This window comes from Rutilus rutilus (assembly GCF_951802725.1).
Source record: "Rutilus rutilus genome assembly, chromosome: 15".
NCBI classification, from domain to species: Eukaryota; Metazoa; Chordata; class Actinopteri; order Cypriniformes; family Leuciscidae; genus Rutilus; species Rutilus rutilus.
Window position 1 is genome coordinate 24,411,093 of NC_140220.1, and position 25,790 is coordinate 24,436,882.

General features: G+C 36.9%; 2 protein-coding genes across 4 annotated transcripts; one reads left to right on the top strand and one right to left on the bottom strand.

Annotated features, from left to right (window-relative positions):
* Positions 1-6,764: 6,764 nt before the first annotated feature.
* Positions 6,765-12,493, bottom strand: ftr85 (finTRIM family, member 85). The gene is made up of 6 exons (XM_084432523.1): positions 11,773-12,493; positions 9,699-9,794; positions 9,312-9,545; positions 9,069-9,228; positions 7,539-7,598; positions 6,765-7,433 (listed from the first exon to the last, which is right to left on the bottom strand). Exons 1-6 carry the CDS (start codon positions 12,109-12,111, stop codon positions 6,901-6,903), a joined length of 1,422 nt encoding a protein of 473 aa, XP_084288649.1. The 5' UTR covers positions 12,112-12,493; the 3' UTR covers positions 6,765-6,900.
* Positions 12,494-12,998: 505 nt separating this feature from the next.
* sirt5 (sirtuin 5) lies at positions 12,999-21,571 on the top strand. Of its 3 annotated transcripts, none has more exons than XM_084432533.1 (11): positions 12,999-13,234; positions 13,503-13,638; positions 15,475-15,600; positions 15,696-15,829; positions 17,229-17,300; positions 17,466-17,619; positions 17,824-17,911; positions 18,021-18,074; positions 19,385-19,508; positions 20,605-20,720; positions 20,927-21,571. In XM_084432533.1, exons 3-11 carry the CDS (start codon positions 15,501-15,503, stop codon positions 20,997-20,999), a joined length of 915 nt encoding a protein of 304 aa, XP_084288659.1. In that variant the 5' UTR covers positions 12,999-13,234; positions 13,503-13,638; positions 15,475-15,500; the 3' UTR covers positions 21,000-21,571. The 3 variants fall into 3 exon arrangements, with proteins under 3 accessions (XP_084288659.1, XP_084288660.1, XP_084288658.1); XM_084432534.1 differs by lacking the exon at positions 12,999-13,234 and adding an exon at positions 15,349-15,421 and having other exon boundaries at positions 13,393-13,638; positions 15,516-15,600; XM_084432532.1 differs by lacking the exon at positions 12,999-13,234 and having other exon boundaries at positions 13,393-13,638.
* Positions 21,572-25,790: the final 4,219 nt, after the last annotated feature.

The following is a 25,790-nucleotide window of genomic DNA, read 5'->3' on the forward strand; positions in this document are numbered from 1 at the left end:
TCTGCTTGTTTTTTCCATTTATTTGGAAACCCTGTAGTTGGGAGCATTTACAAAACATATTCTATATCTTAGGTGGCAATAGCCTCCGCTCACAGAAGCACACATTGGCTTTTGCAGCTCTAGCCGCTGGCCACACTGCACACTGAGTGAGCACAGCGCAGGACCAATAGGCCACATACAGAGCTCTTACTTCTGAATATTAGATTTTATTCTGGTGCGCTTAACGTTATCGCTACTGTGCACGGGCGTAATATCCGGACATGTCCCGCCCACTTTCCAAAATCCCGTTCGTGTCAGTATCAGCGCACAGACAGCACACCAGAATCAGTTTTGCTGGGCAGTTCAGTTCTCTTTCGCGCTTGAATGAACAATAACACTCACATTTATGCCAAAAAGTCTGTTTTGTCGAGTATCCTCATAACAGAAAAGCAGTCTTAAGTTAGTTAAAAAAAGTCTTAAATGAACAAGAGTATATGAGAAAATGAAATGCGTGAGATCCTGTCAGCAGCGGCAGATCTTAAAGTGACAGCAGCCACTAATTCTGTCTGTCAGTAAAGTTAACCAAAGAACAAAGGGAACAGAGAAAATCACTCACTGCTCTTGACTAAAGAACGTTTGTAGCTTTAATAAGGATTAATCTATATTTAATTTATAATTTATGCAGTGCAGACTGTTTGATAACCTTATTCAATTTCTGTATATTTCATATCTGTTAGACAGGAAGGGCACAGGTAAATATTACATTTATTTTGGGGTTTATGTGAGGATTGTTTTAAGTTCACTTACATTAAAAGTTGTTATAATTTTCAAAAGTAAAAAATCATTTTCATCGAGACATCAGTAGCTATATTAATATCAGTGATACTTCATTCATAAAAAGATGTCATTAAACAATTATTTAAAATATCCTGTCTTTATGTTGTTTCTTATGTTGTTTTTATTTACACACAAAACATTAATGGTGAACATTTTGACTTTATAAAATGATTCTCTCAAGTTTTGGCTATTAAACAATAAAGAAAGTAAGACATAGCCTATTTTTCTTATACATAGTTTAGTAGCCTACTATATTCTTTTTGTGCAGAATTTATCTTTATAATCAACTTAATTATTTTATTAATATTATTTTGTATAATATTTATTAATATTATCACCATAGTCCCTAAAGGTATGTAAATGCAGGAAATGGGAAAAAATCATTTTGTGATCAAATGTCTTTTTACTGTTTTTCATTGTGAATTATATGGCACTGCATTGCTTTTACGTATAATGCAATGGTAAACCATTTAGTGTTTCACTGTATATTGGGGTATTCAATTAAAGTTCCAAGAAGTCCAGCCTCCATATTTAATTTCCAGCTGAGGTCCAGACAATAATTTTTGGAATAGTTATACATTTCCAGCAGTATACTTTGTAAAAAAAAAAAAGGTCCCAATATCAAGGATAAGGTTTCAAGGATAAGGATAAGGATATTGGGGCCAATGCAAGTGTCGAGAAACCAATTTTGATCATAATATACACTCACCTAAAGGATTATTAGGAACACCATACTAATACTGTTTGACCCCCTTTCGCCTTCAGAACTGCCTTAATTCTACGTGGCATTGATTCATCAACGTGCTGAAAGCATTCTTTAGAAATGTTGGCCCATATTGATAGGATAGCATCTTGCAGTTGATGGAGATTTGTGGGATGCACATCCAGGGCACGAAGCTCCCGTTCCACCACATCCCAAAGATGCTCTATTGGGTTGAGATCTGGTGACTGTGGGGGCCATTTTATTACAGTGAACTCATTGTCATGTTCAAGAAACCAATTTGAAATGATTCGAGCTTTGTGACATGGTGCATTATCCTGCTGGAAGTAGCCATCAGAGGATGGGTACATGGTGGTCATAAAGGGATGGACATGGTCAGAAACAATGCTCAGGTAGGCCGTGGCATTTAAACGATGCCCAATTGGCACTAAGGGGCCTAAAGTGTGCCAAGAAAACATCCCCCACACCTTTACACCACCACCAGCCTGCACAGTGGTAACAAGGCATGATGGATCCATGTTCTCATTCTGTTTACGCCAAATTCTGACTCTACCATCTGAATGTCTCAACAGATATCGAGACTCATCAGACCAGGCAACATTTTTCCAGTCTTCAACTGTCCAATTTTGGTGAGCTTGTGCAAATTGTAGCCTCTTTTTCCTATTTGTAGTGGAGATGAGTGGTACCCGGTGGGGTCTTCTGCTGTTGTTGCCCATTCGCCTCAAGGTTGTGCGTGTTGTGGCTTCACAAATGCTTTGCTGCATACCTCGGTTGTAACAAGTGGTTATTTCAGTCAAAGTTGCTCTTCTATCAGCTTGAATCAGTCGGCCCATTCTCCTCTGACCTCTAGCCTCAACAAGGCATTTTCGCCCACAGGACTGCCGCATACTGGATGTTTTTCCCTTTTCACACCATTCTTTGTAAACCCTAGAAATGGTTGTGCGTGAAAATCCCAGTAACTGAGCAGATTGTGAAATACTCAGACCGGCCCGTCTGGCACCAACAACCATGCCACGCTCAAAATTGCTTAAATCACCTTTCTTTCCCATTCTGACATTCAGTTTGGAGTTCAGGAGATTGTCTTGACCAGGACCACACCCCTAAATGCATTGAAGCAACTGCCATGTGATTGGTTGATTAGATAATTGCATTAATGAGTAATTGAACAGGTGTTCCTAATAATTTTTTAGGTGAGTGTATATGGTGTATGTGTGGACTAAATTTAATTTAGATGAATCACATGTCACAAGTTATTATTTGTAGCTCAAGACTATTTATTACATTATGACATTATTCACAATCACACACCCCTGCACATCATCATAACTCTCATCACTGCCACTATATAAGCACTCACCTCACCCCAGCTCTTTGTCTGACCTCGTTTGTTGTATGTGGAGTTGATCTCCCCCTTTGGACTCCTCTACATGCTCACCTCATCCCTGCACCTTTATTGTTTAATAAAATCACTATTCACCATCCATCTCCCTCTCCTGTGTCTGCTTAACCATAACACTTCTGAGCTGGTGTCAGGTTATATGGGAATGTGCTATCTGTATGATTACTTATGTTTGCAGCTTAACACACAACACATTTTTTTATTATTCAAACCACAACAGTAAATAAGTGTTTAACTGTCACCCCCCTTTTTGAGAATAGACATGAAAATGCCCTATCCAAACTTAAATGGTTGTAATTCAAGATTGCTTTGGAACCTATGTTTGGTCTTGCCTTGCCTTAAAGAAGACACTTAGCAGATTGCTGAAGTGAAACTATGAAAAAGTATGAAAAAACTAAAGTATGAAAAACTTATGTAAGTTTAAATTGACTGTAATTCAAATGTACTGTACTTAACATTTCTTATTTTATATAAAATATATAATTTACTAAATATTTTTCACTCTAAAATTATTATAAAATCAAAGACATATATCTAACCATAAAGTTGAAGCACCAATGAAATTTTGTTTAGGGACTGAAACAAAAATAGCCACCATGTTTTTTTGATGCATTCTCCTGTAACAAATGGACTACTTCCACAATACTTCCGCGTTCTACTTATTACATCTCGGGAGTTTCCGGTTTAGCATTTAACTCACCTACATACATGAGAACGCAGATTACCACTATGTTTACAACAATTAATCATGTTCTCTGCGTTAACATGAATTATATTGAACCTGCTGAAATGCTCCTATAGATATATTTTCTTTCCAACTGTGCATTCTGAATAATAAATAGGCTAAATATATATACCAACTAACCTGCAGCAGTCCACTGCTCTCATTAACAGTGTGTTTTTCTTTTACTGATCATATTTCATACCTGTTGAGTTTACATTTTTAAATGAATTTGACTAATAAAAAGGATTACTTGTGTGCGCTGATGCTTTTATTCCAGTCTTTTAAAATAGTTGAATAAATGAATGTGCGGTACATGCCTGTAACGATTTTAAATAGGCTAGGCTATTTAATTCATTTTAAACAGTAATGCACATAGCGTAGAGGAGAATGACAGTCAACTACTTTGAATACTAAGCAAGCATTTTGGGCATAAACATGTAAATAGATTGACAATGAAAAATAACACAATAGTGATTAATATATTTAATTAAAATAAATAGATATTCGTGCTGATGTTATTCATCAGGTCTCACACACTTCACACCCTGTGGTGAAATAATGGTGTATCTTTAACAGTATTGTTTAAAAATGAGTGTCAAAAATTCTCTATAAAATTTTGTAAAGATCTTTCAAAATCAAAGGGATTACAATATGAATCTTTATTAAAAGAAATGACCTGTATAAATTGTCTCTCCAAATGATGCAGAGAAAGAAAGTCTATACTTGTTAAGAGAAAAACTAATTTCATATGGAAAAGGCTAAAGGGGCTTATGTTAGGTCTAGGGCCAAATGGCTAGAAGCCGGGGGAGAAAAAAAACTGCATACTTTTCAATTTGAAAAAAAACAACTGTTTATTTGTAGACACAAGACATATGTTTACATCACATTTAGAAAGAATGATCATTTCTACAAATATGTCACCAAAAATACAAACTGAGGAGCTTTAGCACTCTCTCCCAAAACACTGTATATTTTCAGTCAGAGAAACAGAGCTCTCGAAAAACTGGAGCTGCTTTATTTCATGACACATGTGTGGAGCTAAATATGGATATCAGACAGTCCGGAGACGTTAGAGATGGGTGGTTTGAACAAAAATCCATATCACGGTATTTTTCAAAATTATACCGGTTTCACGGTAGCCTATATGATGGTATTTTATTTTTTCAAGCATGACTGGGTGTTAACCACATTTTCTGCTGATTGAGAGAGGAAATACTGCAGTAGATTGACTTAATGCCCTATTTTTCTGTCATGAGTGAATATTGTAGAAAAATCCACACTAGTGTTAATACCAGTGCTTTAAGTGGGCCGGTACGCGCCGGTACTCAGTACCGCCACTTCCAAATATAGCTCTTGAGCGTACCGCCACCTGTCCGTGCGCCCAGAACGTGCTTTTAGCGTACCGGTACGCTCGTTTGCACATCTGTTTTAATCCTTTGTCTGCGCTGCCGCTTTACTTCACAATGCACGCTTCCTCCTTGTTTATACTTTCGCCTGGCTCCGCCGCGCGAGTCTCCGCAGACTACGCGCGCAATCCGCGCACCTCCCCAAACGGACGAGGTGTTTATACTTGACGCGCTCGCCGTTGTACTAATCTTTGAAACGATAGGGGCGACTCGAGTAATTGTCCTCTAAACCATCAGGAATCAGCGGTGAGAAGATGAAAGCTATACACACGTGACAATGTTTATTTTAGTACACCACCACCAATAACACACTACAAACAGAATCGTGTAAAACCCAGTAAACCCTGAGATTATTACTCGTGACAATAAAACAAAATATATGGATATGAGAATGTGTATAAAAAAAAAATTAACAATATCTTATATTTTCTAATTTCACTAAATATTTCATTAAGTTTCGTGAAGATTTTTACTAAACATGGACCTTTATGTTCATTAAAAATACTTTTTATGCTATTGTATGCTAATTTTTTAAATGTAAGCAACGAATTTAGACTTGCAAACTGGGTGCCGGTGTGGTGAGAAGTTCGAGCTCGTTATTTATGTTCAGTAGCTCTTTCTACAGTAGCTCTTTCTAAGGGTATTTTTTCAATACCATTTTGCACATTTTATTTATGTTCAGTAGCTCTTTCTAGCTCAAACAAATCCACAAACTAATACAAGGATTTATTATTTTTTTATAAGGTCGTCTGTTGACTACTGTATATAAAACCCCTTCAGTTGTTGTTACCTCAGGGGAGGAGGGGAGTCAGCAAAAAAAAAAAAAAAAATTTTTTATAGAGTACCGGCACCTCTTTTGGGCCACTTAAAGCACTGGTTAATACAAAGATTACAAACAGGTGCCAGCAGGAGGCGCTGTAGGCGAACATAAACAGTGGTTTCCCCGGTAACGGCTGTAAGTTACACAAAGCAGCGCGGTGCTGATAAACGCTGCTTTGTCAGGAAAGATAAAGAAAGATTAAAATTTTCTAAAGACAGTCACTTAGAATTCGTATGATATGATTAATTTAAAGTTGGCATGAAATGGAAGTTGCGATAGTCTTTTGTTCCCTATTGTGATGTACTTTTCGAACAAGAAAAAAATGTAGGGTGGGGCTTGATTTTGTCCATGGGGAATTGATTGGATGGTTGTGGTCTCATGTGAATGACAGGTTGTCCCACCCTCACGCCAGTAAACACATCAGGCTTGTTCGACTTGAACCGGCGCTGCACAGACCGATCGGTGAATGACATCAAAGTACCGCGAGAGCGAATAGAAAGTAGACGGCTCCTTATGCTTTTGAATTGCTCTCGCGGTACTTTGATGTCATAAACCGATCGGTCTGTGCAGCGCCGGTTCAAGTCGAACAAGCCTATCATCAGAGAAGAGATGTTGCTCCAAGAGGGAGGGGAAGTCATTTTGATTAAGGATTATGAGGGCACATAAATTGAAAAATATAAATATATATATTATGATGTGCACAGAAAAAATATTTATAATAAATCTGCAATATTCCATAAGAATTAAAAATGGCTAACTTCGATTTCATGGTGACTTTAACAAAAATAAAAGCATAATGATGAAGGTCCACCCCTAACCCTAACTGTGTAGTGTACAAAATTGTACGAATTAGCCACTAATAGTTATGAAATGCCATGAGAGTGTTAGTCATTTATATTAGATTCTCGGTCCATCCCTGTATATAGCACTGGTATATGGAGATGGATATCACAATACAAGCAAACTTAAGTTAATAATAACTGCTTGGGCACTAAATTAATTCATTTTCTGCCATTAAAATGGATAGCAAAGTCTCACACTGGACCCAGTGTTAATTCTGAAGCCAAGATAGAGGGGTTGAGCAAATGCAGTCCGAATTCTGTGGATGAGATTCATTGAGTCTGTGATGCTGTAAAATGCCAAAATCCCTCCCGAGAAATCGACATAAACGCCAACCCTGTGAGCCCACTGCATTTTGGGAACCTTAGTTTCCTTTCCACAGTGCCAGAATGAGTAGGTATCCTCAGAGCACACCAGACTCCACGACTGGGCGTTGTGTCCAAATGCACACTGGGTACTCTTTCCTTTCCTGCTAATATCCTCATAGGACACTGCGATGTGCACAGGACCCTTCCCGCTCCACTCAGCCTCGAAGTAACAACGGCCGGTCACGCTCTCTCTGCACAGAACCTGGCTATAGTTATCAAACCTCTCTGGGTGGTCAGGAACGGACAGAGATGTTTTGATGAACGTCACCTCTCCACTCTCTGAGCAAACGCTGAGGTTTCTGTGAGCGGTGTTCAGGTCTAGAGTCAGGGGACCCGAATCTGAAATCCAGAGACGCAAGATATGAATTAACTTGACAGTTTCTCTGTTGTCGATTGTACTGATTTCTTGTTGCATGTGTGTGTGGGTGTGACTGTGTTACTTACATTCCAAGAACTCCTCCCTGACTTTGGGTTCAGGGGTAGGAATAAATTTGAGGTTTGACACTAATAAGGCAAAATATAATCAGTGCAAGCATTTTTAATATTCATACTTATTATACTTCAACTAATTTCAGTTTCTTTTATTATTTATAGTATATGGAATACTTGCATGTATTTACTGAATCCGGTATGAACTAGATACTCACAATTATTCTACAGTAAATAGTATGTGAAACACACTTTATAAACATTTCAAACAATACAGTATTGTCGTCAACCTTGTCAACGATTGTCAACCTCTTCAATGACAATGACAATCACATGGCAATCTCATTTAGGATTCAATTTTCAACTCACTTATTCTTTTTCATTTGTAAATAAATAAACATTATTATTTCATGTCAATTGTTTTAAACAATAGTATGCAACATTGTTGTCAAATGACCTCATCACATGTGGCATCCAGTTATCATCTGGCAAGTATAAGGAGTTATGTTTATGTTTAATATTTCATTTGTAAAATGAATAACATTGACAGATGAATAAATTAAAAACTAAATGAATTATTTCATGTTAATTGTTTTGAACAATAGAATGCAACATTGAAATAAGGATTCTTTTTCTTTATAATTTTTAATGCAATCTTTTTTTAAATAAAATTTAATAAAAATGTAAAAGTAAATTAGACTTTTGACAGTATTTTCAAATAATGAATAAAATCAGATTCTGGTTCATTTGTCACTTTTGGGAATGTAAGATCAAGTCAAATTGAGTGCATTGTGGGATTTTCTGTTGTAAACTGCCTGTTGTGTTAAAGGTGCAGTAAGCAATTTCTGAGAAGCACTGTTGATATTTGAAATCCACCCAAACAAACACACTCACTTTATTGCTCCACCCCCAAAATGCACAAACACGTAATGCAAGAGTGGATGTCTCTTTATCAAAGCTAAAATTAGCAAAATAATGCTTTGCCAAACATAAACCGAAAATGACGAACAAATGACAAGGAAGAACAAAAAATTACGGCCGTATGCATCGATTTACGGCAAAATACTAAAGTATGAACTTGACGCACAACGTAATGACGAACGCGGCTGCCCAGCCCTGTTTGTTTTAACCATCAAAGCTTACACTACTCCTATCCTACGTCATACATTTACATTGTCAAGTGTTACTCTTCTGGCGTAAGTCGACTTGCGTCTGCCGGAAGCTATTTTCATCTGATCTAACCCTTCTTTTTCCAGTGATATTCCTCGGACATTTTCTCTTTTGTAATGTCTCTCAGCCATCTCTTTTTCTACAGTCTTTCTTCAAATCTCCCTCTTTCTCACTCTCTCTCCTCTCCCTTGAGTGGACACGCCCCCTACTGCTGATTGGCTATTGTGTTGTGCTGCTCAGTTTGATTCACTTTCAACAGCGTTTCTCAGAAATTGCTTACTGCACCATCCAAGTATTCTATGCAGATATACTGCAGGAACAGTAAGAATAGTATAGTTAGCATGCTATTCCAAACATAATCATTTGACGACTCACCTTTTTTTGATAATTTCTCCAATTTTTTCTGGCATAGATCTTTAATGTCATCACTCAGAACTGTGAGTTTTCTTGACACCATATCGAAACAGAAGTCTGGATTGGCTAGAACTGCAGGAGAGGTCATCAACTCTGGCAGACTACACAGTGTTTCATAACTCTAAGGAATAGATTTAAATAAACTCTTAGATCGAAATCACAGATGACAAGTACCCAAGTGGTACCCAAAAGCACTGATGTTACCTTGAGGAACTGAGTTTTATCATCAAGGCGTGCAATCGTGTCGTATTCAGCATCTCTCCTCTTGAACTCTGAGATCTCCTGCTCTAATTTCTCCATAAAGCCATGTGCCTCGTCTAATTCCGTCTGCTCCTTCGCTTTGATCATCTCCGTCGTCTCAAAACACAGAGCTTCAATGGACTGAATCAGCTCAGTGAAGATCTTCTCCGTATCCTCCACCGCTGCCTGGGCAGAGCTCTTTTTGACAACATACAGAACCAGAGAAGTGATGAGTCCAAGAGTGCAAAACCTTTCTGCCCATAATGGGTCTCTTACTTATAAGTTGATAACCCACACCATCCCGCTTCTCCATCAGGACTTTCCACGTCCTCCTGGCAGGAATGGACTCACCCTGAGGGACAGTACGGCCTGACTCAGATCCTGTAGCTCCGTCTCGCGCACCTTTATGACCTGCTGGAATCTCCTCTGTGACTGCTTAAGCTCTTGCTGCAGACCAGAGATGATACACATTACACAAATAAAGAAACATTCATATAGCCTGGAAATCCAGACCTAAATCTGAAAGATGAATGGTCTGGCATCGACCAATGAAAATCGGGCTCGAGGGGCGGCACCAAGCATGCATTTGAAAATCTCACTGCATGCAGTTGGATAACACTACGACCAATCACAACAAGCCCCATACGCTTAGCTACCAGCGGCTTAACTTAACTGGTAGATTAGACTCTTGCCGTATACGGTCGGCAAAACAGCAAAAACGCCCTTCTTGCAAAGGAACGATTCGAGCGCCGTCTTCAAACAACTGGTGTTAATCCATAGCCATCTTGCAATGTTTACTAATGACTTCGACGTCACAGCGCTGTCGTCATCTGTTTAGCTCGCCTCTGGCCCGCCTATATCAGATAACCCGATGTGATTGGTGCAGCTCGGATACAAGGGCATATTTAATGAGCATCATTACTCGACGCTAGAGTAACTCACTGAGCAAATTCAACTTGTGCTCTCCCGAGAACTCTGGATTTCCAGGGTAACATTCATACACTCTTAAGCCCTATTCGCACGGGATAAGTATTACCTGGTGACCTCTAGTAATTTGTAATAATTGCGGAGGTTGTCTGTGATCTTAATCCCGTGCGAATCGGTCATGTCTGTAATTTGTAAAGTAAAAATTCTCCCGCAAATGACCTACCATATTTCGCCAAACACCGAGGTCCTGTGATAATATTAGTCCCGTGCGAATCGGCATCTCTGTGATTTGGCGGGGTCGTTTATAATTTTTTCAAGGTTTTTGTTTCCTGTGCGCTTTTTTATCCATCTTTCGCGAAGAATGGAGGCTGCGTTGGAGTGTTTTGATAGTATTTTGGGTGCTGGGTCATATCGCTATACACCATGATACGATATAACTATACAATTTGCAGAAAGAGAAAGCTGAAAACCATCAGAAGAGCAAAACAAAAATAATGATTAGATGGAGATGGATGACATATAGCAGCATGTGGTAAGGAACATTCTTCTGTTTATGATCATACAGCTAACATTAGACCTATAATAACAAGACATTTCCAAGCAATAGCCTATTGACATCACATCCGGGAGATATGTCAGTAATTTTGAGTAAAATCACAGGCTTCGTTTATCCCGTGCGAATGCGCCACACGAAATTCAGATGTGGGTGGGTAATTTCTAAATCACACGAGGTCCCCATATAATACTAATCCAGTGCAAATAGGGCTTTAGAAAAGAAAAAAAGTTCAGTGGGGTTCTATTTAAAATTTTAAAAAGACTTAATTTTAATTAAACATGTATGCCACAAAGTTTATTAAGAGGTTATTTAATTTTTTCATAGTGATAAAGTATGTTTTAAATAAATTAAGCAGTGAAGCAGGTTTGTCAAAATAATATAAATATTTGAGAAACTTTCAAAGTCATGGTGTAAGACCAACATGCAAAATATAATATAAAATAGGAAATTATTTCATATGGAGGATCCCTGCAGACCCTCATGACTGTTTAGTTTAATAATTAATCATATTCATAAAAAAAAATAAAACAATAAACCTATATGTGTGTGTGTGTGATTTCTGAAGGATTATGTGACACTGAAGACTGGAGTAATGGCTGCTTTGCCATCACCAGAAAAAGATACAATTTACAATATATTCATAGACAGTTATTTTAATCATTTTCAACTTATTTTTCAAAACATGTTTTGCTATGTATACTTGAGTTATCTTTCTTTAAGCTAAATACTTGGTTTTATTTTATGTTATCTAACACAATTATATTAATACATTTGAGGATTAGTGTTGAAATATGTTTGAGGGTCAATGTATATTCACTGATCTTTATCAGCTTACTACTGACTTATTCATTAACGTAAATAGAAAAGTTGATCCTCTTATTAGGATAAGTTATTACAAAGTTTTAGCATCACATTTAAAGTCAGATGAGAAGTCAGACACACCTCACAGAACATGACGAGGTCCTGCTTTTCTTTTGCAATGTCTTCATCATTCTTAACTCCAGGTATGGTGTTGGAACGGATTCCAGTATGTCTCAGTCTCTCAACAACTTCAGCAAACAGAGTGTTTTTGTTGAGTGCGGGTCTCGGGGAGAAAGTTTGCCTGCACTGTGGACAGCTGCACAACTTCCTCTGGTTCTTCTGCTCCCAGAAGATCTTAATGCACTCCATGCAGTAGTTGTGTCCACAAGGAATGGTTACGGGGTCTCGCAGGAGTTCCATACAGATGGGACAGCTGAACTGCTCCTGGTTGACAAAAATACCAGCCTCTTCTTCTGCCATAGTTAAAGTAAAAGACACAGACTGTCCACAGCAGCTTTGTGTGTGGAGAGAGTATGGCGTTTGCTTCAAGTGCCTCCCACTAGTAGTGACTGTATGGGGTTGTAATGGGAGGAGTTCATTATGTAATGTCACTGTGTGGCCATGTTTCAGAGGAGTCACAGGCTTTATTAAGGCACAATTAGATCATTGTTGTTGTTGTTTTGAAAATAATATTTTCATCTTTACTTCAAAAAGCACTGATTCACAGCTTTAAGCACACAAGCAAAGCTTCTGGAAAGATGATCCAGGGATCATGGTGGTTCCAATGCATGTCTGTTCATGTCCACTGATGAATGAGTGCACAGTGACTGTCTCACAAGATGTTTTCTGGTTTATGTTTGCACTATTTATAGGAAAAAATAAGGGAGTGGATATTTGATAAGTATGCACAGGGTGTGTGTAGCCTATCTATCTATCTATCTATCTATCTATCTATCTATCTATCTATCTATCTATCTATCTATCTATCTATCTATCTATCTATCTGTCTGTCTGTCAAAAGGCATTCCTTTTTTAATCAGCTTTAAGGGGTTGGAAAAAATGTTCAAACCGTTTTGAATGCCGAGAAAACTAGCAATTTGTGAATTATAAGGAATAAATAATAGATATGGATAACAGATAGGCAATGTGGGCATTATACACATCTCTTATAACCAAAATTTTAATATTAAATTCACTTTAACACACGTACCGGGCTATCGATGAAATCACCGTCTTTATAATTCTAGCTTCTTTGTGACTGACAATAATATTACTCCACACTAGAGGCCGCTCTCGTCGTCACAACCCATCGTCGTCACTACCGGTGAGTTCTTCTCAAATAAATTAGATTAAAATGGGCGGGGTGTAGCGGCCCAGACGTTTTCTATTATTGGTCAAGTACAATATGTACAAATAATCATTTTCATATTTTAAATCACCTCTTTGTAATATCAATTTATTGACTATTAGTTTCTCAGTGTGATTATTCAGGTGCAAATTATTTTCCAAACCGATGCTGAAGCAGCGCATAGACGCGTGGTAACAGTTACTTTTCTCAGCGTTGGCACAATCGGACCAATAACAGTCGAATGTAATTACTGTGGTAAGGAATTTCTAAAATAATTTTATAGAAATTACTGTGGCGGATTTTTCTGTTTGTTTGTCAGATAACAATCATTGAAATAAGCTCGTTACAATTTTTACATTTCATAGTGTATATGTATCGTTAATAACCAAATAAATGTTCCCGGAATTGAATGTGACTCAATGGGCGACTGAGCTTTCTGAGCCACCAAACACCCCTTGGTGGTGATATGATGTGAAAGCTAATAATAACATTTGCCGTCGCGTGGTTCATGTTGTGCATACAGTTCTGTCTAAAAGCCGATGGCAGCGCACCCGTCCTCCTTTGGCTCATAACAGAAACTGAGTGGATGTAACAAATACAAATTTTATATTCTGCTGAACTCTGTGTGACAGAAGGCAGCGGCAGCGCAACATACGCAGGTAAGCCTTTCCCTTCACTCTGTTAGACGAGAGCTGTGTGTTTATGTGGCAAAGCATCAGCATTTATTGCACACTTACTGCTGCTTTGTTGTTGATGTTTGAGCCATCAAGTGTTTGTCAAGCTACAAATGAGTTAAACCGTATTATGCTTGAACTATTTTGCACTTAAACTTGCAAAAGCACCTCTGCAGACAGAGCTGTGGTCACTTGTATAAGGTCATTCAAGGTCCACATATGTTTATTAAACTTTGACCTATTGCACCACCAGAGTTCTGTTCTCTTTTCATATTTCTGTCATCCTGCAATAACTGAAAAAAGAAAAGAAAAAAAAAGGCTTTGGTCAATTTTAATTGACACAAAAAGTGATAATTTTGGCAATTTATGTAGTTTATTAGATAAATGGAAATTATGGCATACTCATAATTATGGCATACTAAATCATAATTATGAGATTAAAAAGTCTAAATTATTTTCTGTCACAATTATGACTCAGCATGTCATTAGTATGTCATAATTATTTCTTAGAATGTCATAATTTAGACTTTTTAGTGCTGTCAAATCGATTAATCGTTATTAATCACACCTTACATAAAAGTTTATATACATACACACACACACACACACACACACACACACACACACACACATTATTTATTTACAAACTTTTATGTTAGATGTGATTAATCGATTTGACAGCACTACATTTTTATTCTCATAATTATGATTTTTTTTTTTCTTATGTGGCAAAAATGGGCTTTTATAGCCATGCACGAGGTGATAACTGTAACTTCTTAAAAAATGAATACGCTTGTGTTGTGTTATTAAAAGAAGTCTGCATGTTAAAGCAGTATCATATCGGATATTCAAAAATATTCTCAGGTGCTTTATTATTGATTATAACTTATAGATTATAGAACTTATACATTATTTTTATTAACTATAATTGATTATTTACACATTGTCAAGAACATTAACAGGATGCCTAACAGGATGAACCTTAACATTTTGTATATAAAGAATTTCATTCAGACTTGAAATTAAAGCTTGCATTGATTTAGGTGTCAATTTTAAGTTAATTTTGAAGTCATCAAAATTTTAAAAGTTCTTTTTTAAAATTTTAAATTCGGGTGTAATTAAAATCAAATCAATACTTACAGATGTTTGTTGTTGTTTCACATCAATAATACTTCACCTAAAGGATGATGTCATAACATAAAAATAAAGTGATGGAAAGTAAAATTCACTATAAAAGAAAACAAACTAAAATGATTTCTATTGTTTTCTTTATTGTTTTCAATATGAGTTTTACATTTTTATCCAATAGAAATAGTTTTATGCTCAGTTGTTTCCTTTATGGTCTTTTAATGTAATTAATTGATTTCATAAAACATAAAATGAAAATTTAACAAGAGGATATTGCATATTCACGGTTGCTGCACAACGGAGGGTTTTTAATATACATGCATACATACACACATGTGTGTGTATATATATATATAGTTATATATATATATATATATATATATATATATATATATATATATATATATATAGTTATAGTTATATATTTCGGTCATAATTTCTTTTAACCAAACCTTTTATTTTGGGTCGTACAGAGAAAAAAATCACTTTGTTAGAATATGAATGGAAGAAGGATATCAATCCAGAATTTCCTGTAAAACTAGTTTTAGGACACGCCTCCTTTTCTAGTAAACGACCAGCTACTTACAGAAAGAGGAAGTGCTGCAATCTCATTCTCTTGTTCTGTGTATCATGTCTACTGGTGAGTACGTTGCATTTTGGGTTATTTTATAGGTATACTTTTTGATTTTCTAGCTGTGCAGCTTGACATTTAACCCTCAATGATTGTGCGGCAGTTGGCCTGTAGGGGTTTGACCTCTCACCTGTGTGCGGCAGTCAGACTGAACTGGAGATCTCCAAAGATGGCCAGACCAAGCTCAAGTAGGACACTAGCACTTTGAGGAGATTGCTGAAAATATTTTTTTGGGGGATGTTGTGTTAATGCCTGTGAATTAGCAATTTGTATTTATTTGCAGATTTAACAAAATTTCGTAAGGAGTTTAATAAAGCAAAGCACATTGCTATCATTACGGGGGCTGGAGTGAGTGCAGAGAGTGGCGTACCAACCTTTAGAGGACAGGGGGGCTACTGGAGGAAATGGCAGGCACAGGTAACACACACACGTTGGGTACCCATGTTTTATGGGGACTCTCCATAGACATGATGATTTTATACTGTAAAAAAACTTTACATTCTATCGCCCTACACTAACCCTACCCCTAAACCTACCCGTCACAGAAAACTTTCAGCATTTTTACATTTAAAAAAAAAAATCCCTTAGTATGATTTATAAGCTGTTTTCCTCATGGGGATCCTTGAGGACAAGGATTTGGGATATTGGCATCTTTGTGGGGATCATTTTGTCCCTATACCATAGGGATTGCCAGGACCACACAACACACACACACACACACACACACACACACACACACACACACACACACACACACACACACACACACACACACACACACACACACACACACACACACACACACACACACTATTTGCAATGTGTATCTATAGACAATATAGAAAAAAAGAAGGTTAAAATAGTTGCTCTATTAGCAAGCTATTTTAGCAGATATTAACAAAATATGACTTTTTACACTGTTTTTGTTTTGACACTGTTGATATTATAAAGGCAGCTGTATATATATATATATATATATATATATATATATATATTTTTTTTTTTTTATGTAAAAATTCCATTTATACTGTGAGAGTGATATATTAAATGTACTAATATTTAGATAACTAAATAAAAAAAGTTTCCATAATTAAATAATAATCATGAAATAAAAATCATTATACTAAATCAAATTGTTAAAATATCATCTGAAAAATATATATTTTTTAATATTTAAAAACTAAAGATTTTGAAAAAAATGATTACATTTAGTAAATGTAAAAAATATTTCTATATATAATTATATACATATTCCATAAACATAAGAGCACACTAACTTTGAAGGCCCTAAAAATACATTTTCCAATAAATATTATTAATAATAATCTGTATATGTGCCTGAGGCTTGAGTAACAGCGTGAGTACAAGGAGTAACCAAGCTCTGTTTCACAACATAAATAAGCCTAAATGCACTTCTCAATGAAAGGATTGGTTGAATCTCATCGAATCTGTGTGAGACTTTAAAAAGCAGTGGAAAAGTTGCAGTAGTAGGGTACCCCGTGTATATTCAACTGCATGTCTTTTCTTCAATTTATGTTTCAGTATTATATACAAATGGGCCTGTAAAAGATAGTTTACATGTTGCATTGTAAATAATGACTACGTCTATTTGACAGATCTAACCAAATCTGTCAGGCTTCCTATAACAGAGCACATAAACAGTAACCTACTGTAGTCACAACACATGTACGCAAGTAAACATTAATAATAATAAATAAATAAAATTTGTGGAGATGGAATGTGTAAATGTTTTTTTTGGGGGGGTTTTCCTTTAAAAGGACCATCTCTTGGTCTTTCACCTCTCGTTGTCTTTCAGGACTTGGCAACCCCTGAAGCTTTCTCTCGAGATCCTTCTTTAGTGTGGGAATTTTACCATTACAGGCGTGAGGTGGGTCACACATTACTGACTAAATGGCTACCAATATCATTCATAATGCCATTTTTTTTCCTTTCAGTGACCAATTCACTTTAGTAATTATACATTTGATAATGTGGTCAAATAGAAACACTTGGATTAAGTTAATTATTAAATTAGATTTGCTAATATATGCAGGTAATGCGCAGTAAGATGCCGAACCCAGCACACCTGGCTATAGCGGAGTGTGAGTCCCGTCTCAGCCAGCAGGGGCGCTCCGTTGTGATCATCACTCAGAACATCGATGAACTGCACCATCGCGCTGGTTCCAAACACGTCTATGAGATCCACGGTGAGACGACGGCTACTCAAACCAGGCCTGGATCATGTCACCATTTTAGTACATTTATTTTTGGCTAAAATCTGATTAACAGAACTGAAAATGATTGGTCATCCATTTGGAGGGTGTCCCATTTTTCTTTCCATACAATCAATCCTTCTAATTTTGGTTCTTCTCTTCAACTGATATCTCTCTCTTTTGTCTATGTCTCTCTAGGTAGTCTATTTAAAACTCGCTGCATGAGCTGTGGAGAAGTCAAAGCCAACCACAAGAGTCCAATCTGTCCTGCTCTGGAGGGGAAAGGGTAGAGCTCACGCAAAAACACATCACCATTATTTGATCAAATATTTAAACCACAAGACACTGCACTCTCCTTATATGCTCCTTAATGTCTTTCTTTTTCCAATCCTCAGAGAGCCTGACCCCAAGGCCAAGGATGCCAGAATACCAGTTGAGGACCTGCCCAGGTTTGTGAGCGTGTTTGTTGTTAAAGATAGGATTGGCAATTTCGGAGAGGCTAGCTTTAAAAGCATAAGATCCCACCCTCCCTTCAGAGCGTCTCCAAAGCCATGCCTCCTTCAAAACACATAAACGCGTACAGCGGAGTCTGCAAAGCTTCACGAGATGAGACGGCGTGAAACTACCTCATGTCTCAAAGCACATAACATTACAATAATAATGAACGTAAACAACTTACAGAGCTTTGACTTGTACCACCTGACTGCTGCAGATTCATTTTTGGCGTTGATAGTGTTGACATAGAAACGCATAAATCTCCAAAAAAACAGCTCCAATAGAATGTCACGGGTTGCCATTTTGTAATTATGGTTATGACATGGCGTGAACGTGGCATAAGATTGTTGTTTTGGTTCAAGAGGAACTGTAAATGGCGGCTGCTGTTTGTTTACGGCGCCCGATGACTGTGCTTCGAAAACTCTGCACAGCCTCACGAAACGTGATGATGACGTGTGATGCTTGCGCGAGCAGGTGCGCGGAGGTATGGAAATACATATGTTGACAAGCAGGTAGGACATCGTATGGTTGGACAGACATATTTGGTCCTAAAACTTTCACAGAAGATATGTACATTAATGAAGATATGTTTTAATATTTAGACCACTTTTATTATTGATTGCTATCAGGATGTGAAGAGTTTCAAACAGTATAATAAAAACTGTTTATTAAAACAAATTGCCTAACCTACTTTTAAATGCAGATCAGTAGAGCGTGATGATAGGTCAGAAATTGCGGCACCTTGTAAAATGCAGCTCTTTTGGGTAAATATTTAATAAACACAGTTGTGTGGAAAAAAATATAAAACAGCCGTAATTGTTGTTATAATATTTCATATATACAACTCTTAGACTGCTTCCACTAAAATCTCTTCAGAGTTTCATTGCCCACTCCTGCCTACAAATCAGGAATTATGTCTTGTGCCACAATAAATCTAATCAGATACTGCTGGAATGCAAACCTCTAGTTTGCTTTACTGTAAACATATTGTAAGGCTGTTTAATGTAGAGAAGGAGGGATGGAGGCTAGTCATGTAATACGAAATTAGGACTGTTTTGATCCAAGAAACCTCAAAAACATAGACTTCAGGGATAAATTATGTAATGCACACACACACACACACACACACACACACACACACACACGCATAATAATGTAATCAAGCTTTTGAGAATAGTAACACCTTTTTTCCAACAGTGGGCAGCAGATATCCATGTGTCTGTTAATGCTTCAAATATGTTAGTTTTGCACTTTGTGTTTGTAGGTGTGAAAAGAGGGGCTGTAATGGCTTACTGAGGCCTCATGTGGTTTGGTTCGGAGAGACTTTAGATTCAGATATTCTCACCGCTGTGGAGGAGGAGCTGGAAAAGTGTGATCTCTGCTTAGTGGTGAGTGACCACACATGAATGCATAAAACTGCTGAAATTACCTAGTGAGCTGCATACCCAGAAAGCATTTTTGGGCATCAAAACTGTGACAGAAGCTACGCTGCAACATTATTCTGCCTTCTATAATACCTTATTTCAAAGAAATCCAAAATTAGCATCACATTACATGCATTTTTAGCTGACTGAAGTATCAAATTGTTAGCTTAGCAACGGGCTAGCATCAGACTCCACTGGAATCAATTAGTGGAGATCAGTCATAGTCAGAAATTACGTTAATTTAAGTTTCATCAACTTCCAGTGAGTCATATGTTGATTCAGTTAACTTAATTCAGTGAAGGATTCATCAGACTGATTCAAATCAGTAAAATGAACCAATTAAAGAAGCTGCTCAAATGAGTCATTTGTCCGTGAATCGGACTTTGCTGAGTTTGTTTTTGTGCGGTCTTTTTATTTCCTCACATTCAATTCTGCAAGTTTTGCAAATCAAGACTGAAGAAATACATTCACAAATCGGGTACATTTTGATTTTGGGTAAAATGTGTTTGTTTTTTTCCTTGCAGGAAACACTGGCATAACCTCAATAGAAATCATACTCATAAAATGATTACTGGTTAACATATTAGTTTATTGTTTTAACCAGTATATGTATACTTCTATTTGTTAGGTGCTGTGATAGTTAAAAGAAGAAGAAGTAGTGTTGTTTATATAGCGTCTTTCCGTAGCTCATGGTCACTTTACATTGTACAATACATTTACAAACCTACACACACATTGCAAACACAAAAGGACACATATAGCCACATTATCCAAAATGCATGTTAAATAGATATGTTTTTAGTCTTGATGGTTGCCACAGATGAGGTATTACGAAGTGTAGGGGGTTAAGTTAGAATGCCGCCTAAGAAGGTAGCTGCCTATTTAGGCTGCAAGAGAGCTCACTAGGTTTTAGAACAGAGCATAAGTGTCTGCCTAAAACATTTACTACACAATCTCATCAATTCCAAACACAGATGTGTGTTTTTTTGACAGCTTTACGTAAAGAATTTGTCATCTCCAACTGTATTCTGTGTGCGTCACATTGTTTTCCTGTTTCCAGGTGGGCACCTCCTCCATAGTTTACCCAGCGGCCATGTTCGCTCCTCAGGTGGCGGGTAGAGGAGTGCCTGTAGCTGAATTCAACATGGAGCACACACCTGCTACTAAGGGCTTTAAGTAAGACACACTATTACACATTCACAAACTATCTCTTTACATGAGTCATAGAGATGCCTCTCAGTCAGCCTATTTAAGAGGAAAACGCATAGATGCTCTAGCGCACACAATTCGCAAGACTCTAATTGACACATTTGAGCAAACAATGAACCATCGAAATTGAACACCTGTGTGTGGTTTATTTGAGATGTGTTTCTCACCAACAGATATCACTTTGAGGGTCCTTGTGGCACCACACTGCCTCCCGCCCTGGAACGGCACGAGAGCGAGGCCATTTAAGGGGAAAGAAGGCATGACCCATCCGTTCATGCCCACTGCGTTTAGCACTGAACAGGGACTGGTTCATGCCTTCATGTGATTGGTTTTCCTATGGCTTGTTTGCACGGCTATGAAGATTTACAGCAAAATTTGGCCTAAATAATGTCTTTACTTGGCCTATTTGGCAGCATTTTGTGAAAGTTGTGTTATTGGCCGAGGTTCTTCTTAGTGGATTTGTTCCAGTTGAGAAACTTCTGGGTAGATCATTTACAGTGTTCCCACAGTCATGGAAAACCTGGAAAAAAACAGATGATTTTATAATTGTAATTTCCAGTCAAGGAAAAGACAAGGAAATTTAAAGTCTTGAAAACTTATGGAAAGTTCTATAATGAGTGATTTTTTTTTTTTTTTTTTACATGATCCGCTGTAAAATATTGAATCACTGGTTGGAAAAATTATGGAAATTTATTGGTCAAATGTTTTGAGAACCCTGAACATAGGACTAGAGGCCAGTGAAATGCATTTATTTTAAATTAAATGACCATAAAATAAAGTGTTCAATGGCACATGAGCCTGATGATTGATTATCCTTTAAATTCTTTGGTTTGAGTTAGTTTTTCCAGATAAAAATTATGATTGAGATTTAAAATATGATTTAAAAAAAGCTCTAGGTTTGCTGTATTTGTTTGTAGACTTGCACAGCTTGTACAATTTAATTTATGATAATATGTCTAATATAATATAAATATTTGTATTATGGTTATAATAAAATAAATTACAATATTTTAATTATGATTAGTATTATTAGTATTGCTAAATAAAACCAAATAAAGTAAAATTACTATTGTAATATTTCAGTGTAAAAAAAAAATAGAGTATTAAAAAAAATAACATTTTAATAATTTTATTTTACAGTACAGATATACAGTGCAATGCATAAGTTAATACACCCATGCTAAAGTTGACTAAAAAGAGGAATAAAAAATCATATTTTGGAAATTGAACTTAATGCCTTAATTTAAAAAATTAGGAAAAATCCAACCTTTAAGGACACCAATTTTCTTTGTGAATGAATAATGTATCGTAAATAAATAAATGTTCTTCCTTAAAATACATGGTGCATAAGTTAGTACACCCCTATGTTAAATTCCCATAGAGGCAGGCAGATTTTTATTTTTAAAGGCCAGTTACTTCATGGATCCAGGATACTATGCATCCTGATAAAGTTCCCTTGGCCTTTGGAATTAAAATAGCCCCACATCATCACATAGCATTCACCATACCTAGAGATTGGCATGGTTTTATTTCAGTTAGCCTAAAAGCTAGTTTGATTTGCATTTGCTAATCAAACTAGCTTTTAGGCTAACTGAAATAAAACCAATCTGCCTGCCTCTATGGGAATTTAACATGGGGTGTACTAACTTATGCACCATGTATTTTAAGGAAGAACATTTATTTATTTACGATACATTATTCATTCACAAAGAAAATTGGTGTCCTTAAAGGTTGAATTTTTCCTAATTTTTTAAATTAAGGCATTAAGTTCAATTTCCAAAATATGATTTTTTATTCCTCTTTTTAGTCAACTTTAGCATGGGTGTATTAACTTATGTATTGCACTGTATATATATAAGGTGGAATAGCCAGTACCATAAATAGCCAAGTTATTTTGGTGGAAAACTGTAGGAATTGCAGCACAAATATTTAATTAAATTTGAGCCTTTAAGCTCTAAGCTATAATTTTGTTTAATCGTACAGCTGTAGTTTTTGATTTTTATATGAAAGTATGAAATTTTAAATAGAGCTTTTTTTTTTTTCGCCGTTGGTTGGCTTACAGTATATTGCATTTATTTTTTTGCCAAAGTCAATAGGCGAGTTTGAGTGAGTGAGTGTTTGTTTGTGTGTCTGTTTTAGCACACGCACCCTGTGGCATTGGGTCACCTTGATTCTGTCTAGTCCAATGCCAGATTCCATGATTTCCAGCATGAAATCGCTCTCATGCTCTCTCTTTCCCTCTCTCTTTCATTGTCATTACTTGTACAACCAAGCAGCAGAAAAGATACATTTTATTTTACACCTCTTGGTCCAACTAGGGTGTTCTGCTTACCTGTGTATACAAATTCACGCTTGCATGTTAACACAGGACTGTGGAATAATGCTGAGTGAGTCGCTTGACTTATTTGATTTACAAATGTGCAACAGAATGCATGTTTGTGTATAAGAAATTGAATGTGTCTTCAGCTACACTGTTTAAAATGCTTTTTTTTGTTGGTATTTATATGTGTGAGATTGGTGTGGGGTGGGGGGTACGTCTGTGTTTGTAAATGATAAATGAGTGTGTAGTTTTGAGGTGTGTAACCGATAGTGTGTGTGCATTTGGTCTCCTGCAGAGAGAGGCTCATTAGTTTCTGAGGCGATGAGAGAGGTCTGCTCCAAAAATAACACGCACCATTTCCTGTCCATTAAACCACAATTTCACACCAATCTGAGCTTAACGACGTACGCGCGCGCGCGCATGCACAATAAATATCTCCCCCGACATACGCTTAGCCTCTAAAATCCTCTGAGACCCAAAACATCAATCCTACACACACATACACGCACGGTCCCATTACATATCGATTTCACACCAATCTGAGCGTCTCCCCAGTCTGGGCTTGTTGGAGGACAGGGATAGGGCGATGCAGGAGGATAAGGATAGAGTAATGGATAGAAGGACGATGCAAGTGGGATAGATGTATGGTGTGATATGGCTCTTGTTGTTTTTCTGCATAATTTAACTTCATATTTTGCCTTTTTTTTATTATTAATTCCTGGATGATCTAGACAGTTCGCACATCACTGAAAACTGGAAATAACAGGAAATTTAAAAATGATAATTTCTAGGCCTAGAAAATCATATTCATATTAATAAATCCTTGGAAAGACAATTGAAATCTCTATTGTGAATATTAATTTTATTATTATTATTATTATTATTATTATCTACTCCAAAACATTTAATCAGCTAGAAATTCTGAGTGAACTAGTAGAATTGTGTGTGTATGTGTGAGACAAGTCTCTGTAACATGGTTTTAAAGTTGGCAAGAAATCACAATTAACCGTTTATTTTCTTAATACGTATTAATTATCTGGTTGTGATTGTTCCATCAATACTTTTTTTTTTTTTTTTTTAATGACCACATAATCTTTAATAAAATTACTCTGACTTCTCTGTCGACGTTTGCAAGGTCGCACTGTAGCCAGTTGCATTCAGATCTGTCTCCATTCTGATATGAAATGCTCACAATCCAATTACCAATAATCAATCTATGAAATCAAGTCCCACCCTACATTTTTTTTCTTGTTTGATAATCCGTTTCACTCAGACATATGTATTGGAAGTTAAGTTGGCCGCAATTTCCATTTCATGCCAACTTTAAAAATCCCTGCCAAGTCATCATTAGAGGCTGAAAAAAATCATGGAAATTCCCTGATAAATGAGTGTGGGAACTCTGAATCTAGGTCTGAAGAGCTGTGAAGTTGAACAGAGGAAAAAAAAGCAGATACACTATCAGGCCTCAGAAAGACGTTTTCTTTCAAATAAGATAACCATAAAATATTAAAATAAAGTGTCTGTGGGTTTCAATATATGTGATTAAAAGTTGATGAGTGCAGAGAAGGGTGTAGTCCAGGTTAGGACAAGGTCCGGCAGTCACATGTGCTCCCCTCATGGTCTGGCGACTTCTTGATCTCAACTTCCCTTTGACAGGTCCTAGAAGGGAATGTTAGGGGATTCTTACTGCACACTTTATTTTCCCCTTTTTAATGTTATGTTCCTTTTATTTAAATTACATGGCTCTCTGAGCCACAAGGGCATCATTAAGGAAGAATGAATCAAATTGAATCTTTATTTATTACTGAACAACAAGGAGCAGTGGGATTTATTTCCATTACTGTCACGTTCTGTGGCCATAAAACAGTGCAACTTATTACAGGGACAGTGCCCCTGGAGCAACTTGGGGTTAAGTGTCTTGTTCAAGGGCACAATTGTGAAGACTCATGGGTCTCTTCTAATGGGAATCAAACCAAAAACCTTCCAGGTTATGGCTTGAGCCTTATCCTCTACTCCAAACCCTTGGTTATCGCAATCTCACAATAACGCTTCACCAGTCTAGAGACTTTTGGCTAATTGCAGAGATGCCTACTCAGTAGAAGCTTAGCTTTCAGGTTTAGCTAAAGGAAATAGAGACCCAAATGACCTCATGAGTATCCTTAACATCTGTCTTGGACTATTGTCCCCTCAGGCTTCAGTGCTGTCAACATCATCCCTGTGTCGTTGCAGTTACCCATAACCAAGGAGGTCTAATAAACCTGAAGAGAGCGATCCATTAGTATTCATCTCAGTTTCAGAAACTATTTCTTTAGCCAATCATGTTATTAGTCACCAGGCATTTATAGATCCAGACAGGTGGTAGGTTAAAAAAAATGGTCGAACTGAGTATCTGTGAGCTGTTGTGGATTTTTCCCTGAATCTGACTATCTGGGTCTCGTCTACAAATCGACGTCCCCACTCAATATCTCCTAGTCTAACTTGTTTTCCCTTACTAACTAGTTTTCTTGCTGCGCAGCATAAATAATAAACGAGACAGACTTCAGTAAATGTCCCTCAGATGGTTTATTCAAACGGCCGGGAGTTCTCGAGCAATACTCAGAGAATCTCGGCCCAACATAAGAATACAATAGGCTTTATAGGGTAAAGCCAGACACATCAAAATAGAATCATCATGACTAACATGTCATGCACTATCAATATGATTGGTTAAATTGTTT

Coding starts and splice junctions, on each gene's coding strand:
- ftr85 (XM_084432523.1), bottom strand. CDS start 12,111: ATGGCAGAAGAAGAGGCTGGTATTTTTGTCAACCAGGAGCAGTTCAGC. Junction 7,599..9,068: donor GGAGAAATTATCAAAAAAAG/GTGAGTCGTCAA, acceptor TTGCCTTATTAG/TGTCAAACCTCAAATTTATT. Junction 7,434..7,538: donor CAGGGAGGAGTTCTTGGAAT/GTAAGTAACACA, acceptor TCTGGATTTCAG/ATTCGGGTCCCCTGACTCTA.
- sirt5 (XM_084432533.1), top strand. CDS start 15,501: ATGATTGTGCGGCAGTTGGCCTGTAGGGGTTTGACCTCTCACCTGTGT. Junction 18,075..19,384: donor CCAGTTGAGGACCTGCCCAG/GTTTGTGAGCGT, acceptor TTGTGTTTGTAG/GTGTGAAAAGAGGGGCTGTA. Junction 19,509..20,604: donor AGTGTGATCTCTGCTTAGTG/GTGAGTGACCAC, acceptor TCCTGTTTCCAG/GTGGGCACCTCCTCCATAGT.